The 19,527-nt window shown below is 40.2% G+C and overlaps 1 protein-coding gene across 12 annotated transcripts in view; it reads right to left on the bottom strand.

Annotated features, from left to right (window-relative positions):
- The window catches only part of FMNL2 (formin like 2), a 279,611-nt gene that overhangs the window by 100,537 nt on the left and 159,547 nt on the right, over window positions 1-19,527 (bottom strand). For all 12 annotated transcript variants that reach the window (XM_050969196.1, XM_050969199.1, XM_050969195.1 and 9 more), the window contains exons 3-4: window positions 3,939-4,019; window positions 592-668 (exon numbers count right to left, since the gene is read on the bottom strand). In XM_050969196.1, coding sequence (XP_050825153.1) covers window positions 592-668; window positions 3,939-4,019 — 158 coding nt within the window. The remainder of the gene's footprint in view (window positions 1-591; window positions 669-3,938; window positions 4,020-19,527) is intronic.

A 19,527-nucleotide genomic window follows, 5' to 3' on the forward strand; every position in this document is an offset into this window, starting at 1 on the left:
ATATGAATAAGCATTTGAAATGACACATGGAATTAAAAAAGTGTATTCTCCAAAATCCATTTTCCTATTAATGTTTGAAGAAACATTTGTGCTTGTGAAAGTAAAACACTGATAGCATTAGCTAGCAGTAAGGCATTATGCAAACATGGCATGTGGAAGTTTCAAAAACATCTCATTGCTCCTCTGCAAAACTATTACTATTCCAGACCTGAGGTTTCTTGAGCAGAAGCTATAAATCAGGGGGCGGGATGGGGTGGGGGAAATGGCTGACTAAACTGCAGACCTTATCAGTCTCATTTCTCTTCTGATTTACCACAGGGCCTGATACAGCTCTTAAAGAAATCATTGGCAATTCTCCCACTGACCTCAAAGGCAATTGGACTGGGCCCAAAGTGAGTGGATTAAAAGTGAGCCTTCAAGGATGACCAGCTAACATGTTAATGTACTGCACAGCCCAAATCCCAGCCTTCTAATCTTTAGTGACTGATACATTAGGACATCTCATTCCTTAAAGAGCACGGAGATATTTGCCCAAAGCTAGCAGTCAGTAGACATAAAGACCCAAATCATGGGATTATTAATAGCTCTTACCCAATATGATTTGTTCTTAAAGAAATTTCCAGTTCTCGTAGTACTTGCGTAGATTCTTGGACTCGTCTTCTGAATTTCTGTAATTCAGTTGGAGGAAAAAATACTTAAGAAACATATTTGGACGCATATGATGCTATTAAAAAATGCCAAAATCCCATAGGAGACAGAATGTGTTAAATATTAAAATATAGTGAGAACATTTCCAAATCCTAAGAAATGAAAGTCTGTTAATCAGACTAGCAACTAAAAGACACTCGGAAAGATAACTCCTGCTTTCAATTAGTAGTTTCAGCATTTGAAAGTGTGGAAGGGAAAAGGAGAATTAAAATGCTGTAAAGGTATATATATTTCTTTACAATACAATTTCCATTTTAGCACCAAATATTTCACAGACAGTTCCAGCATAGGGACCTGATTTTAAGCAATGGCCAATAATTTTGCACCTGCAATCTTGTCTCCACAACACAAGAGCTGTTGGCATTTAAATCTAACTACCTGATTTGTAAGTGCAAACAAATAACCAGATATCTCAGTACTACCATCTGTGTGCTATGATTATTTGTAGGTGTAAAATTAGAGGCTGGAATGAGGCTCAGATCAAATGCAAATATCAGTGAACTACTGGGTTGCAATACAGTACAGAACACTCTAATAATCTTGCTTTATTTTGAATATCTCCCATCAGTGCAGTTCCACCAGTGGCAACAAGAGCGGGAATGCATGAACCCAAGAAATTCAGAGTTCAAGCCGACTCTAGCCTTAGTCTAATGTTGCAGTGGTGATGGGAAAGCTGGGACTGGGGAGAGACAGAGGTGGGAAGAATGTTCCATAACTGCCTCTTGCATGATCATTATCCTCCAACAGTGTTGCTGTTTGCAACCTGGAGCAGGGAAAATTAAGTGTTCTGTAATTTATAAGAAGCCACCAGACTGTGATTTGTTTAGCAATATATAATTTAAACATGACTAACCTAAGTGTCTGAAAATGCAGCTTACATGGAAAAATAGCTATTTTTCCAAGAGGAGACTTTGCATACCCAGCTACAACCCCAAATGAATATTATACAGCAGTGTTTGGAACTACCTCCTCCTGACCATACAAGCATTTACGATCGAAAATGCTGACACAACCTTAATTACAGCAATAATTATGGTAATATGAATAGTCCCCCAACCATTAGTCCAGGGAGCCCAATTGTAAATCTTTCCCCTTTGCAGTCTGGACTGACTAGTTATATAAAATAAAACAAAAGAGAGAAACTTGATTAAGTTATTTTTAGGTAACACTGATTTTGTCATAATGGCAAAATTGACACTAGGACAATTGCACTAGGACAAAAAAGGTTTTAATGTACCCATGGACTGGCCACAGAGCAAACCAAACACTACATGAATCTGAAAAATCCTCCAGGAAAAAACAAAGCCCCTGTTTATCATTTGGTTTATTTTTTTTCCTTTCTCGTTTTACTATAATCAGCTGCAGACAAATTTAAAGTCAGGAATGGCATTTCCTTCTCGTCATTTCCCACAACAAGGGAGGCATTATGTCAGAATATACTTTTATTGCAGCCTTGAAGACAAGAACTAATGAAGGCCAACAGGAAAAAATGATACCTAGTGTATGCCCCATTGTATTTCTTCAATAACATAGGCCCATCTCAACTGCAGTACGTGGTTAGTCCTGGGCTTGGAGCATTGTGGCAGGGTATGTATTTTACCACAAGACACCAATTAAGCTAATTGTGTTGCAACACAAAGCAGTGATTGTTTAAGTTGGAAGAAGGAGAACCAGTCATTGATAGGAGCTCTGCTCTGGTTACCTTCTTTTTTAAAGAAAGAAAAAAGCTGTTAAAAAACATCAACACAGAATATGAGCAAACAGCTGAGGTAAATAAATACCAGTGATTTAAAACGTATTTGAAAGAAAATGGGATGAGGCTCCTTGTGAATGTACTACCATCTTCAAAACCTCAGAGACTAAACTCTTTTTATCCACAGGATAGCCAGGACAACAGCTATGCCAACTTCCCCAACTGAGTTGCCAATATGCCTCCATCTTGACCCCAGAAAGATCAGGATAGGACTAAGTAACAGTGTTCACCTAAAACACTCCTTCTGTTAGTAGGAATACGGGACCTCTGCTGACAAACTGAGGCAGGTGGTTCATTACCCTACCCAGCTGTAAAGGAGGTGGGAACAGTTCTCTGAAAAAGGAGGATCAAGGGCTGATCGTTGGTGGGCTGTTTTAGGCAGACACTGGTAGTCCATCTCAAACACAGGGCTGGTCTACACATAAAACTTCACATCCCTGAGAGATGCAGGTAAGTCGACCTATGCCTAGGTGTAGATACCACTAGATTGATGGAAGAATTCTTCTGACAACCTAGCTATTCGAGGAGGTGGAGTAAGTAAAATGACAGAAAAGCCCCTTCTGTCACTGTAGCAAGCATCCACATGACAGCAGCATAACTGCAGCACTCCTGCTATGCCACTGTAGCATTAATAGCGTAGACATATCCATCTAGGTCTCGAGTTCATTTCAGGTCTGCTGTTTACCCTCCATTCCCATTCACCTCTTGACCTCTTTGATGAGATTGTCAAGAAAGGGTCAACTAGTGCCAAAGGTGGTAGTTTTTGTTATGCAGACGAACAGCCACTAGAACACAACATTCCTTTCACATAGCTGAAAAAAGAGCTATCAGATGGTAACAGCTTTCATTTTCCACCAGCAATGGCTGGAATTGAAGTAGGAACCATGAGGTACAAGGTTCTGTAATCCATTAATAACCTGGGCTATTTGCTGCATCCACAAGTCACTAAATCCATCTTTCCTTATGCCAAATGTTTTTTTTTATTTGTCACACCCATTTAGCTCTCTGCCTACTGAACTGTGAAAACTACAATGCTCTAACAATTTCTCTTTGATTCTGTCTGTTTTGTTAGGACTGGAATCTGGGAGACTTTTCTAAGCTTGGTCTACACCTAAAACTTAGGCCGACATGGCTACATCACTCACGGCCATGAAAAATATCATGCCCTGTACAACACAGTTAGGTCGACCTAACCCACACTGTAGACACAGCCAGGTCAATTTTTCCGTGGCCCTAACTACCACCTGTTAGTGAGGTGGATTGCCTACATCAGTGGAAAAACCTGTTCCAACAACGTAAGAACTGTCTGCACTACAGCAGCACAGCTACAATGGCATAGCTGTGCCGCTGTAGTAGAGACATGGACTTCAAGATTTTTACAAGGCCTTTCACACACAGGGAGGAACTCAAATCAAGGATAATTCTGCCTATTAGTGCAGAAGTGAGAGCATACTAAAGGACACAGAATACTTCTTACCTTCCTGGTTACTGCTGGATCGAGATAGCCCTTTAATTTCTGGATATATGTATGTGGAGGATTCTTCACTTGAAATCTTTCCTGCAGAGAGCACATAATCATCAGACATTCAAGCAGTGACTCACTGTATATTATATATTATGAATTTCAGCTGCATATATCTGAAACTGTAAGATAATCCTCACTTGCCTGAAAGCTCTGGAAGAATTAAGTATAAGAGAGATGGTTGTATAGGTTTGTTTAAAAGATGTCACCACACGGGCTGGCACACATTTTACAATTTGGAATAACATTAAAAACATAACAGACAGGCCAAGATGGTTGCCTTTATGGAAGAACCCACATTTTTACAGTTATTCGTATTTCAAGAAACGGGAAATGGGGGTTGTTAACTTTATAGGTGATTTTTTAAAATTATAAATTAGTTTGCAAGTTCTTCCAGGCAGGGACCACATCTTTGTGTGTGTTTACAAAAGGCCTATCAAAAGGGGGAGCAGGAGAGGAGCAGTAACTGTAACAGTGACACTTCTCATACCACAATCTGTTCAGATGTCCTAAACTGACTGAAACTTATACCATACAAAATACCACCCATAGGCAAACATTCTCCTGTCATAGGGTATAGATCATTCACAAAACTATAGGGGGAAGAGGCTGAAGTAGCGAGTACCTGAAAAAAAGTTAGACACAGCATTTGCCTAATATTGACTCCTTTTAAAAAGGCTTTTGAGAGGATGTCCAGCTAAAGTTAACAGCCCTCATAGTTGTCAAGAGTATTCTGGAGACTCACTACTTACATACTTTCAGTCTGATGCTGGCATCTTTGCACAGGATCATTGGTGTTTACACGAACTGTAAAGTACATGTAAGTGTGATGAGCACAAATCAAAGAGCTACCAGGGTACAGCACTGGTGGGCTCTATTACTTGGGATTTTTTATACTTCTTACACTTCCCCTACTCCTACCCTGGACCTCTCTTGCATTTTCTGCACTGTCTTGGACATTTGGAAGAACCTTTTTATCTGCGCCCATGAGAAATTTTACTTTCACTCCTTAGAATGCAAGTGCTCTTATTCTCCTTGAGAAATCAGTTTTTTCAGTAGAATTTATCTTACAGCGTGTATGTGAATGAGTGTGTGCATCTTCACTGAGCAAAGAGCTGGGTAATAACATGAAATCATGACCCGAGGAGGGAGGAAGGAAGCAGATTAATTGTGATTATGTCCTATCAGTTCTTTTCCTTAATTTCCAGTAGAATGAAGGACAGCTTTAGATTCCAGCTTTAGTATTTCATATGGGCAAGAACCATGACTATATCTTGTAACACTGTTGGCTTTCTTACCTCCTGTGAACTGAAAAAATGATTTTTAAAAGTTTTCCTTTCATTTTCAGACTGATTACATAATTACACAGTGTTGTAATGTCTACAGGACTTTGCAATGCTTACACATAATATTGAAGTGTTTGTTTATCCTACATCAATATGCATTAAATCCACAATGTCCATACCACATGCTACTTTCTATGTCAACACAAATCCTGCGCACTAATATGTTTACCACACATAGGAACTAACTTTTTCTACTACTATCTGCCAACACTGTTTGAATGTTGAATGTATTGATAACTGAGGAGAGTTCTGCTTGAAGAGAGCTGAAAGCTCCGTCGTTTTCCTTAAAACAATGATTCACAATCACATCAGACTTTTCATTTCTATTTATTCCCTTCTGGTATATAGTCCAAACCATCTGTCTGTCCTCTTGATATCAATTCCTAGATTATCTAGCTTTTACATAGGTACAACATTTCCATCCCCATTATCAGGTCAGCTCTGTGAATTTCTATTTTATATTGATATTATTCCACTGAAAAGATCAGCTATGATTACAACTGTCATAAGTTTGGTAGCTAAGGCCCACCTAAGAGCTGAAAGAACTGCGCAGGGCCTGGATCAGCTATACAATAATTACATGTCCTCTAACACCTGATTCAGCCTCTGTCCCAGCACGACTAAGAGATGGAGAGCCAACAGATATGATTCTCCATTGAAAATTCCATTTCTCCATTACAATTGTATAAACTCTCATTAAGGGCCTGACTGAACTTCCCAGCACAGGACCACAGAGAGGGAAGCTACGGAATGTTTTATGGCTCAGGAAGACACAATGCCTTCTAGTTGTTCACTGAAGTGCAGGTGGAGCATGCTCCCTGAACCATCTCTTGGGAGAACAGCCAACTGGTTAAATGTGCCCTACAGTGCGGAAGGGGACTTAGGCTTTCCTCTGCCTGTACATGACTCGTGAGCCAGAGTGACTTGTGCCCCAGGGTGTGCTAGTAGGAAGCAGTGTCTTAACCAGGAATTGCAACGGCACCAGGCCTATCTCTAGGGGACTACAAAGGGTATGCCTCCACTGCAATTAAAAACCCACAGCTGGCCCATGCCAGCTAACTCGGGCTCAAGGGTCTCGGGCTAAGGGGCTGTTTAACTGTGGTGTAGACATTCAAGGCTTGGGCTGGAGCCCGGACTCTGGGACTCTGGGACCCAGAGCTCGGGCTCCAGCCCAAACCCCAATGTCTACACCGCAATTTTTAGCTCTGCAGCCTAAGCTCTCCGAGCCTGAGTAAGCTAACCCAGACCAGCCATGGACGTACCACAGGGCTTTCATCCCCATGCAGATGTACCTAAAGATGGTTCTCTGAGACATTCCTGGCTAGAGCACTTGTGCAAGAGGGAGGCACAACAGGGGAACTCCAACAGTGGATCAGACCAGTGGTCCCTCCAGTCCAGTTGCATATCTCTGGCCAGCCAGGTCCAAATGTTAGATGCAAAAACGAAGGTATAAAAAATCTTGCAGTGGACATTTGTTCCCTTCCTCTCCTCTGTAGCTGATTCTAATGAGAGAGTACATATTTTTGTTAGCAGAAGTTGTAAGCCACTTCATTCTTAAGCTCCTGCAGAAGTTTTGAGTATATACCACTCACTCCTAATAACTTGTTGCTCTCTAATATAATCAGGTCCCACCAGCACTTTCTCTTTTAACATCTCAATCACAGACAGTCCTCATCTTTATTACTCAAAAAGAGTAGGAGCCCAAAGCCTGGTCTACACTAGAAAAGGTTTGCCTATGTAGCTATTGTTGTCAAACCTATTAGTGTAGATGTAGTAGTAGCAAAAAGTGCTCTTGCTGGTATACTGTATGCCAGTTCTCTGAGCACAATGGGCTATATGGCAAAGTAGTTTTATGCTAGTATAACTGCATCTACAATAGAGCTTTTGTTGATATAGAAATGCCATGAACAAAATCACACACCCAACATTACTATACTGGCACTAGGCCTGGCCTAATTCTCTGCTGGTGTAACTCCATTAATTTCAATTCCATTGACTTCAATGGGGCTACGTCAGCAGAGAATTTAACCATAGATCTGAAAGAAAGTCTCTCCTGAAGATATTGAACTGAATTAGAGCCGAATTCCTATCACTTAAAGATTGAATTATAATCTTTTCTTGAATCAACTCCTGTGTATTACACTTGAGTAAGATGAAAATAGCCTCTCTTCATGTGTGATTTAGAACCACCTGTCCAAGAAGCAATCCGAACCTTGTCCCACTGTTACATTTGACCATTTTGTTCATGGGTAGATGAAGTCACTCATTATCACTGGTTTATTAGACTTAATTGCCTCTTTGATCTCCTTCAATATTATTGTTTTCCTGTTCTGGAAGCTAGTAGTCAAATGCTGCTTTATAGTTTCATTTTTATGCACTGGATTTTGTATCAGTATAAATCTACTTTCCCGCACAGACTGTTTATTTTCTGTTAGATTCTGTGGAATCTGTTAAGCGTAGTGCATGTTTTAATCTATCCTTCCTGTATAGTTACTATAGCCAGGTTCAGAGTAGTGATTTATCATTCCACCATGCTTCAGAAATGTCTATTATGTCATTCCTCTATTCCTATTATGTAGAATGTTTCCCTATAGGTCATCAATTATTGCTTTGGAGTTCTCATGTTGGTTTATGAACTTTTATTATAGTTGAGTCGTAGCCCTGTTTTCATTTATTTAACTTCCTAATCTAACACACTTTCACTTGCCTGGAATTTACTTCTGTGATCTCAACCTATCCATCCTCCAGTTCAGCTCTAACACAGAGTAATATCTATGTATGGAAAAAACTCCTAGCAGATGGCTGTTCAACTTGAGGGCTCCTCAGCACCTGTCAGTTTTCTCCCAGCTCTTTGTTTAAACACTTCCTCCAAAGGAAGGTTATTCCTTAAAATATCTAGCTCAGATTTTAATATCTGAGCTAGAAACTGGCTTTTGCTTCACTTAAACTACGGTTCAACTCTTCCATACAGACTCTCTCTTCTCTCAGAAGTTCCCCAGGCCAGTAGACTGAAACAATCTAGCCCTAAGTCTCTGTGCTCATTTTCAAGGATAGTTTTGAGTTATAACTGCATTTAGTCTAGTGGGTTTTTACTGTTTTATAGGTTATGGGCTGGACAGTGACTTCCCCTCTATGGTACACAAGGAGGAAACAGGGCTCTCCTTAGTGGGCACCTGCACAAGGGGCTGTCAAATTCTTTGATCCTTGTGCTCTGGCACACAAAGTTAGGGTTGTCTAGCTGGTTTGATAAGGTAAAGATACAGGAAGGCTGCTCAGAGCAGGAGAAGCTGCAGAAGGGAAGGCTCTTGTACCCATGGGGAAAGATTGTGCGAAAAAGCAGAAAGGTGGCCAGTATTAAATGAGCAGAAGGAGCTGAGAGAGACAAGAAAGACATGGAAGAATGGAAAAGAAAAGAACAATTTTCATTTGATTCCAGCATGATTATTTATTATTATTATTTCTCAAAGACTTTAGTTTTAGAAGAAACCATCATGATCATCTAGTCTGACCTCCCCTCACATTGGCCACAGAACCTCACCCACCCACTCCTATAATAGGCCCATAACTCTGGCTGCGTTACTGAAGTCCTCACATTTTTATTTAATGACTTCAAGTTACAGAGACTCCACCATTTACTCCAGTTCAAACCAGCAAGCAATCCATGCCCCACACCGCAGAGGAAGGCAAAAAAAACCCAGGGACTCTGCCAATCTGACCTGGGGGAAAATTCTTTCCCAATCACAAATACGATGATCAGTTAGACCAGTGTCAGACTTTTGGACTGGTGACCACTTTCACACACCAAGCCTCTGGGTGAGACCCCACTTATAAATGAAAAAACACTTTTTAATATATTTAACACTATTATAAATGCTGGAGGCAAAGTGGGGTTTGGGGTGGAGGCTGACAGCTCGCAACCCCCCCTGTAATAACCTCACGAGCCCCTCAAGAGTCCTGACCCCCAGTTTGAGAACCCGAGTTAGACCATGTTAGCAAGGCAAGACCCACCAGCCAGACACCTGGGAAAGAATTATCTGTAGTAGCAACTCGGAGCCCTTTCCAACTAGTGATTCATCTCCAGCCATTGGAGATAACTTCTAATAGCAGTCGCAGACGGGTCATATTCCATTGTAGGCAACCTCATCATATCATCCCCTCAGTAAATTTATCAAGTTCAGTCTCTAAACCAATTGGGTTTTTTGTCCCCACTACTTCCCTGAGAGGCTGATCCAGAACTTCGCTCCTCTGATGATTAAAAACCTCCATCTAATTTCAAACCTAAACTTGTTGATGGCCAGTTTGTATTCATTTGTTCTTGTATCAACATTGCCCCTTAACTTAAATAGCTCCTCTCCCTTCCTGTTGCTTGTCCTGCTGATGTATTTATAGAGAGCAATCATATCTCCCCTCAGCCTTTGTTTTGTTAGGCTAAACAAGCCAAGCTACTTAAGTCTCTTGTCAAAGAAGTTCTCCATTTCTCTGATCACCCTAGTAACTCTTCTCTGCACTTGTTCCAGTCTGAATTCATCTTTCTTAAACATGGGAGACCAGAACTGCACACAGTATTCCAGAGGAGGTCTCACCATTGCCTTGTATAATGACACTAGCATGTAACTCATCTCTCCTTACCGGGTCCATGTGATCCTCCTGCTTCTGACTTTATTCCCAATTCTATTACTCAAACTTTGGCCCACAAACACCTACTTCTGTTCCACCCATGTCCCTGCATCATTTTCACTGTTATTGCTTCACACACACAGACCTTTATAGATGAGAACCCAGCAGGTCTTGGGTCTCTGTGCTTGGCTCCAGTTACCTTGCTGCTAGCTTCCCAAGGGCAGAGTGTGCTGAACACCTCTTCTAAAAACCCACCCATAGCAGGAAATTTCAAAGACTCTAGGTACACAGTGCACTCTGGGGCACAAAAACGAAAATGCCTTAAAATGTTTTTAACTTGGTGACAGGAGAGGAATCAGGAACTGGATCAGGATGAAAATAGACAGTAGAGAGGGAGTTAGGACTCAGTGGAAGGGGATCTGAAGTTTGGGGCTATATTTTGGGGCATTCCTGTTTTGTCTGAATGGGACTGCCCATTCTAAAGCTAATGCAACAGGATGGTACTGAAAGGTGCAATGGAGGGCATGTTTCTTTCATAACAAAGTCCTTCTCAGCTTCCAAATCAAGGGCAGCAATGGTTTTAACAACACAGCTGTCAGATCAGGTGACCTAAATAGGCCATACCTTGAATTTGGGGTTTTCTGTATGGATAATGAAGGCTTGCCGGTGGAACAGGTGTGAGTGTTCACTTCCTTATCCCCACCTCCCTGTAAACTAACACAAGCTGCACATTCCATATCTAGGTGCTTGGTCACAAGCAAGCCTACAGTGTTAGCACAGAAAACGCAGAGCATTCTGACTTCATCACCTATTTGCGCTGATTTGGACCTTGTTCAGTGGCTGAGGGTCTCTTCCACATCAGCAGGATATCTGGAAAGTAAATGTGTTTTGGGTGATAGAAAAGAGAGCATATTTGTAGCTTCTGACGCTTGACCATGCTCTTTTAATTAAAGAACAAAGACATACCAAGACAAAGGGTTTTATTCAGAGCTGGTACAAGGAGGTACAGCTCCACTGACTTCAACAGAGTTGCACCTGTTTACACTAGCTCTGAAACTGGCCAGTAGAGTGTCATGGAATTAAGTATTTGAAACTTCAATGTTTCTTCGTTAGAATTGTCTGTCTCTGTGTGTAGTATACAATTACCTAGGGAATTGCTTAATTGTAGTTAAATAGCTGCTAATTGGAGCTGCTACCAGTATGTTGTGAAAGGCACTAAAGCAGATGCAAGGAGTTAAGGGTATGTTTCCACATGATGTGCAGAGGCTTAGTCATGCAGCCTCCTCTAGTGTTAATGGAAGTCATCTATAAAGCTATGAACCATGCAGAATACATATCCTCAGCAACTGACTGTAAAGAAACTCAGGGTATGGCTACACTCGAAACTTCAAAGCGCTGCTGCGGGAGCGTTGCCGCGGGAGCTCTCCCAGCGCTGCACGTACTCCACATCCTCATGGGGTTTAGCTTGCAGCGCTGGGAGCCGCGCTCCCAGCGCTGCGGCACTGTTTACACTGATGTTTTACAGTGCTGTATCTTGCAGCGCTCAGGGGGGTGTTTTTTTCACACCCCTGAGCGAGAAAGTTGCAGCGCTGTAAAATGCCAGTGTAGCCATGGCCAGAGATCTCACAGATATAGCTGAACTAGAGGAAACCCTCATGGAAGTAGGAACACATTGTGTCTTAAGATGTTATGAAGGGCACATTTTTATAAAATGAAAAATAAAATAAATGTATAAAATAAACTACTTTGAACAGCAAGATGTTAACTAATAAATGGGATAGATTCACTGTATCGCTATTTTTTGTGTGCTCTTTACAGAGTGTGACTGAGTGGGATCACATTTACAGTAGGCCCCTTTTATGTAATTCTGACAATAGGGACTTAAAATAAGAGTAAAAGTAATTAAAAATTTAAAAGTAATGTACACCCACGTCAACTCATGCTAACGCCCCCTTACCTTACCGGAGCAATGTAAAGGGGCCTTAATATAAATAAGAATCTGTCCCACCGTGTACTGCTTAACAGTTGCCCGTGCCACTTCTAAAGCCATAGGTGCAGTTCACAGGCAGTCAAAGTAGTGGTCAGCTATAAATCTAGAGATACTGTAGAGACTGAGTTTTAAAACTGGCCTCCAATGTTGTCCCTACACTTATGTCTACAATTAATTACAAGAAAAAATGTTAACAATGTACAATCACATAGCCAAATGACCAAATGTTACCATTTGCAACTACATCTCTACCTCAACATAACGCTGTCCTCGGGAGCCAAAAAATCTTAACGCGTTATAGGTGAAACCACGTTATATCAAACTTGCTTTGATTCACCAAAGTGTGCAGCCCCCCCTCTCCCCCCGGAGCACTGCTTTACCGTGTTATATCCGAATTCGTGTTATATCGGGTCACGTTATAGCAGGGTAGAGGTGTACAACTGAAGAAGCAAAATAGCAGGCACAAAATTAGAGGCCAGTTTTACAAATAAAGCAGATAATTTACAAGTCAGAATGACGACTGGTACAAATTAGATTGTATCCAATTCAGTTCTTCCTGAAAATGAACAGTTTGAATCTTGGAAAGGGTCAGAATAATAACATCACAAGGCTTTTTTCCACATTAGTTTGAACAGTTTATTCCCTCTCTTCTTGGGAGTTCTTCAATGGAGATATAGGTTGGCTATGTTTAGTCTAATTCTCAAGAGCAGAGCTTTTATTCTTTGGCTGCCTTGCAGTTATTTAATAATCAGGCATTATATGTTAATACAAGCTTTTCCTAGCTGCCAATTTTAATATTTTTAGTCTTCTGAGACTAAACCAAGACACTTAGAGGACATTAATTAGCAAATTTATTATAGTTTATGGTGCCGATCTTTTGTCTGTTTCTATTTGTTTTCTAAAGTCTATCAATAATTATTTTCAGACATAATCATCTTTAAAACAGCAATGAATTTAAAAAAAAACAGCTCTTTATTGTGCAAAGCACAATTAAATTCTTTGAGTTGAAAGACACAAAATACGTCATTATCAGTAACAGCAGGCATCAAACATGTTTCTTTCTAATCAATGATCAGTGGTTGGAATTGTTTACTAACCCTGAAGACATTTTTACTAGTCCATCAAAATGCTTCCAGCCCTAGAAGGTCACAAGGAGTCAGACTTTAAAATCACACCATCCTGGCTATGACTATCACCTTGTTTTTCCCCTGATTCAGCTGTTTTATATTAGAAGCTAATGTCACAAATTGACATTATAGTCAGAGATTAATGATTTACTATCTGAGACTCCAAGAAGCATTCAAAATGCATAAAGCATTGGTTTGTACTTCTTGCATTTATAAAAGGAAAGCAGCCACTAAAATTATTCCAGAATTCAAATAAGAGGAAAAAGGCAAGACACTAATCAGAACAACAGGATTTTATTAACTGATATTTTGCCTCTCATTCAACCTGCAAATGAATGTTTTACATTATTGGAAATCTGGGAATTACCTGCTTTCTGGACAGTGGTACATAACACACAGCTAACCATTCTGGCTACAGTGTAATAGAACTGATGCAAAATTGAATATAGCAAGTTCTAGAAGCGAAGCCAGTGTTATTTTCAATCTGTCAAATAGTATTTTTGTGCACAACAGCACTTTATCATATTTTGGCTTAGTTCCTTACTTACCACTCCCATTTCACTTCAAAGGGACCTTTCAAATTTCATCTGAATAAGAAGCATTAATTTCCAGGATCCAGGAAAGGCAGTCACGTATAATTGAACAACCACCTCCTAGCTTTTGGAAAGTTTGCCAACTTCATCATCTTCAATTCTTAGTGTTACATCTTCAAAGCACTGTGCAGCCAGCTATTTATTTATTCATTCAATTTCAGCCTCCCTTCAGGACTATTATTCCCATTTTACAGATGGAGACACTGAAAGGATAAGTGACTTTCCCGAGCCCACAAAATTAGTCACTGCTAAGATTAAAACTCAGGAGCTTCTGGCTCTTGCTTTGTACCCAGGTCACTAAACCACACTACTCTAATTCAACAACTCTGCTCCATTCTAAGTGAAGGGTTTACTGGAGAGAATTGTACTGCAGGTTTACAGCTTAGAAATATGCTATCTGTATGCAAGTCTAATGAACATGTTTTCCAAGTGTTAACCCCAACAGATTGAAAATACCTCTGCATACCATCTAAAAGTGATTAATTTCTATTCAGATGAGAAAAGGTGTCTCCGTTTATCAGATCCCTACTGACTAGAACACCTGACATCTTCCTTGTTAATAGATAATATTAATTTAAATTCTCTGAGCTCTGACATATTCTTGGCTTTGTGCCATGCCTGAGAAGACACAGTATTTAATTAAGTATCAGAGCAAAAGTTATGCCAATATATTATTTTCCTCTTTTCTTATGACCTTCTGAACTTTAGATCTTGAGCTTTTCTATTCCAATGAGTTCTCCATTAAATATAATTTACCCAGTGGCTTTATTTCAGGCTTTGTCTTCATTTTAAATATCTTTATCATAGTCTTTAGTCCACTCAAGAAAATATTTTTTCTTAACTTTGTTAGCTGATGATTATAAAGAGTTTGGTTGTACTCTGAGAAGCTGTTATCTAAAAATAATATCCTGCAGTCCTGTACAGTAGAAATTCACTAATCTGCACTAAGGGTGTGAAGTCAGTGAAAAGATAGCCATTATTAACTTCAGTGTGCTTTGGATTGGACTCTCAAAAATGAGGTCTGCCATAGACTGCTCAGGTTTATGGAGTAGCAAAGTACCAGCCCACTACTCATATTTCAAGGCATTACTGACTATCGGGGAAAAGTCAGGAGGTTCAGTGGTGTTAACTTGTAGGGTATACAATCACTCACACTGGCCCAACAGGAAAATCTCATTGACCTGTGTTTCAGTGAGTGGTACCCCTAGAACTCCATATTCACAGAGGATTTGATCTTTGCTGACATTCTATTGAAAAGTCAACCTGTGATCTGAAAATCAAGCTGGGTTCTTTTCTGGCTTTCACAGCTTCACCAGTAATAAAGATTCTGCAACAAGAATTTCACTGGCAATTTGATTGCTGCTGAACAAGGTGGAATGGTATAAAGCTCATTTTTCTGTAGCTATGCTGACTCTGCAGAGATAACAAGAGTAAAAAGCTGGTTTGTCAATAAAGTAAGTAGATGTGAATCAAAAGACTGAAAAAGACACCAGAAAATTAGATAGGAGCTTGCAATGAATTACAGTGATAAAAACATAGATGCTACACTAGGTATCTATGCAGATTCATCACAACATGGAGTACTGACGGCACATCAGTTTCTGCAGAATTTGATATTTTATTAAAGAAATACTAAGGCATTTATTTACCTTTCAAATAAGAGCCTGCATTGAGAGCAGTTGCATATACCCCTAGAGACCTGGTTTACTCAGCCAGAAATTCTCTGTGGAGCCTAGTGGAGCACATGTTGGAGTAAAAGCTACAGCAACTATATATAGCGAGCAGTATGTGTTCCTCTTGTGCTGATTCGATTCCACTAGCTGATGCAAAAGGGGGAAGGATGATCGTTGCTTGAATCTCACCCCCTTTGGAAAGATTTAGCAGCAGTAGATGCACTGATTGTGTCAGTTCCCTATGCAGGGATGGACACGTGCCATCTCCTTCTTGCACACGTGCACAGCACTATGCAACAGTTTCTAGTGCTTATGACCACAAACACAAAACTACTGGCTGAACTCTGGGATTCTGCGCTGTCTGACTGACACTGAGACATTGCTTTTCACGGGACGTTCACATTCTTCAGCTACCACAAATGATAGGTTAAAAAACATTGTATCCTTTCGCTCTCTCTTTATATTTCCTCCCCCGACATCCCATTTTTGGCTGTCAATAGTTGCTGACAAGATAAATCTGTTTCCAAAATAAACATTTATATGGCAAGGGGTTTAAAACTATTTGAACTTATTTTTTTACCACACATATTTAGAATTTAAAATTCAGATTCAGCTCTCCAAAACTTAAGAGCAGAAATATAAGTCAGTTTGTAACTTCATGCCGTATAGTCATCATCAGTTTCTCTTACTGCAATCCCAGAGATTTAGAATGAGATGAAACAAAGGTAATAGATCACAATGGGATCTATCCTACCTTCCGTATAGATCAGCAAAAAGAACAGGAGTACTTGTGGCACCTTAGAGGCTAACAAATTTATTTGAGCATAAGCTTTCGTGGGCTACAGCTCACTTCATCAGATGCAGTATATATGTAACTCATATTAACAGCAACAGCACTTATTAACCTGCAATGAGGAAAACAAAATCTAACAATTCTAGTCAACCCTTATTTATCCGCTATATAGGCAGTAAATAAGCTTATCCTTATTTTTCAGTAAAATGGTAGGGGTTTTATACTAATTCTTAAAGACTGTGGAGTGGCGGTGATATATACAATTTATTAATTATTATTATATATTTATTTTATAGTGCCAAAAATGGTGCTAGGCACTTCACAGAAGACAAAGTGGGCCATTCCTTGCCCCAAAGATCATACCATCTAAATTTCAGGCATGACTTATTGAGTGCCAAAGACAAATTGTAGGGAAGTAATGGAATGAGGAAGAACACAAATTACACCAGCACAGCCATCTGGATAATCTGCTTGTGTGTTTGAGCTTCTTGGGGGATATAAAGTTGTTTGTTTGTTTGTTTGAATAAGTAATAAAATAAAGACACAACATAGTGAATATTATTGACTTGGTTCTTGTGGCCATAAATCACAGAATAGGTAAAGAAAAATTGATGACCGTATTGTCCAAACTCTTGAGATTACACAGATGATCATAGGAATCAAAGCCTGTCATTGATTAACTCGCAGCCCACACACAAGCCTCCCATTGACTTTATTGGGATACCTGCTCATAGAACAATGGCACAAATGTGCCTTAAGGGAGTAAGGGCCTGACTGTGCTCACCTTTTCTGTGTGTGTCTGACAGAGGACTTCAATGCCTCCAAAGGAGCTGCACTCATTGCCTGGTACAGCCAGTGTTCAATAAACATTCACTCAGCGCTCACTGCCTTGCCAACACTAGTGTCTCTCTAAAATCCCTTTCCTCAACAATATCACCAAGGAAATACTGGCCAGCCTACTTCAACAGCAACTATTAGATTTATCAGCAGATTATGACACCATCCTTTCTCAAGTTTCAGAGTAGCAGCCGTGTTAGTCAGTATCCGCAAAAAGAACAGGAGTACTTGTGGCACCTTAGAGACTAACAAATTTATTTCGGCATAAACTTTCGTGGGCTACAGCTCACTTCTTCGGATGCATAGAACGGAACACACAGACAGGAGATATTTATACATACAGAGAACATGAAAAGGTGGAGGTATGCATATCAACTGGCTAGCTCATCTCAATTGATTGGACTCTTACAGTTGGTATCCATACTTCCACCTTTTCATGTTCTCTGTATGTATAAATATCTCCTGTCTGTGTGTTCCGTTCTATGCATCCGAAGAAGTGAGCTGTAGCCCACGAAAGCTCATGCTGAAATAAATTTGTTAGTCTCTAAGATGCCACAAGTACTCCCACCCTATCTCAAGGGGCTGTTGACCCAGCTCAGGACGTTGCTTGGGTAGATGGAATTAGCTGCATTCATTCTTCTCAAATAGATCCCAGATCGCATGATGGGATGGGCAGCTGTTCCTTGTCCCCCATAAGAGTCTTACAGGCCTAAATCTTATCACTTCTATTTTTTCATATACTATATGCCAAACCAGTGGAGCAGGCACTCCAAATGCTATGGGCTACAGTGCTATCAACGTGCTGATGTCACCCAGATCTACAACTTCTCATCAGGTGTGGACAGTGCTGGTTCCCCATTATCACAGTGTTTGAAGAAACTCCTTGAAAAGAACTTGGTTCCATCCAGTTAAGACAGGCTGGTAGGAAGAGGGAGAGGGAACTAGAACCTGGTCCCTTGGTGACAAGATTGCTCTACTTTATATACAGCAACGAAGGCAACAGAAATACAGACAGGCAAAATCTGGAAAATAATGGCAGTGATTTTTAAAAAGAACGACGGGTAAATCTGCTGTCAGTGAAGAACTGCTGGATAATTTTTAATTGGGGATTTGAATGTTGCCTGAACAAAACATGTCAGTGAATTGATTTCATTTACCTGGGAGTGACCACAGTGTGACACAGCTGGACAAAGTTCCTCTGAAACTGACTCAATCTAGTGTTTTTCAAGCTACTATGTTGGTACAATATCCTGGCATGGTTGCTGCAGGGAATCCTAGTATGGCAGATGAACCATTCAGCACTAACCGACTCATAGCCCTATGAGAATCTGAACTCAGCAATTCCCACAAGCATAAAACCATTCCCAGAGTTTCCTTAACTATGGTCTTGGGTGCTCTCATAACACTTGGAAACAGTTATTTATGCCTCAGAGTTAAAAATGTAAGATCTATATTGGTAGCAAAAGGAAATGTCAGAATTCTGTATTTTCCCTGTCAGTAGGGTCCTAAGCAGAACTTGATGCTTCTCTTATTCACCTGAATCAGGAAAACAAACAATCTAAAACCAGGAGGCCATGTCACTTCCAATATCCTTTTGCCTCCTAAAATATTCAGTACATCTTCTGCCTATGTCCTCCCTTGTTCACCTGTATCACTCTTAGTATTAATGTAAGTTAAGTAAGTACACAGAGTACAAAGAGAACAGAACCCAGAAACACTGACAGTTTCAGAGCCCTGCACTTTGTAAAACAGTCATTCAGGGTCTGATAAGATTTGACAAACCATGGTTGCTTACCTGGTTGGTTTCAGTGACTGAAAAAATTGCTCAGTGAAATTTTAAACCAAAGTCTTGTCAGCCACAGTTTCTCTTTCATTTTGAACATGGATTTACTGCCAATGATAGGTGTTCACCTGGCTATCCTAGCTACTGATGTCCTCTGTACTAGATGACATGTGCAGTAAGGACACTGCACAGTTTCACCACCAATGTACCTCATTCTAATCTGAATGAGAGGTCAGCTCTATTTCAGTCGTTGGTCTCTCTATTAAGATGAGCAGCCAGGCTGATAGTATTTTCTTCGGTGTGTCCACTGGGAAATGAAATGACAGCATCAACCTGTGTCAGATGATGACAACTTTTGATCACTAACAATCTAGGCCAGATTTCAGCAGGTGATATGTGTGGAAGGATGTGTTTCCATCTTTACCAGTCTGCTGAGCCATCAAGCCACCAGCACTTCTGTTAGTGACCTAGCCAATCTATGTGAATTCTTCAGATGCTCTGTAACAAGTTAACAATGCTAACTTCCTCCTATCATGTCAGTGGAATAGGAATCATCTGACTTCTCCACCAATGTGTATGCTTTCACTTAATCTCATTACTCAATATCTGGTGTTTACAGAATGACCTTTAATCCATTTCATTTTGTCAAAATGACTTGGATAAATGAAATCTTACACCTTTATAATGTAGTACTGCTTATTGGGTCTATGTTATACGACCATGTCTTAAGAATAACCCATCTTTTAATCACAACAGGTTTCTTTGAAAAGTTTTATGATTCCATT

This window comes from Gopherus flavomarginatus, chromosome 10 (assembly GCF_025201925.1).
Source record: "Gopherus flavomarginatus isolate rGopFla2 chromosome 10, rGopFla2.mat.asm, whole genome shotgun sequence".
NCBI lineage: Eukaryota > Metazoa > Chordata > Testudines > Testudinidae > Gopherus > Gopherus flavomarginatus.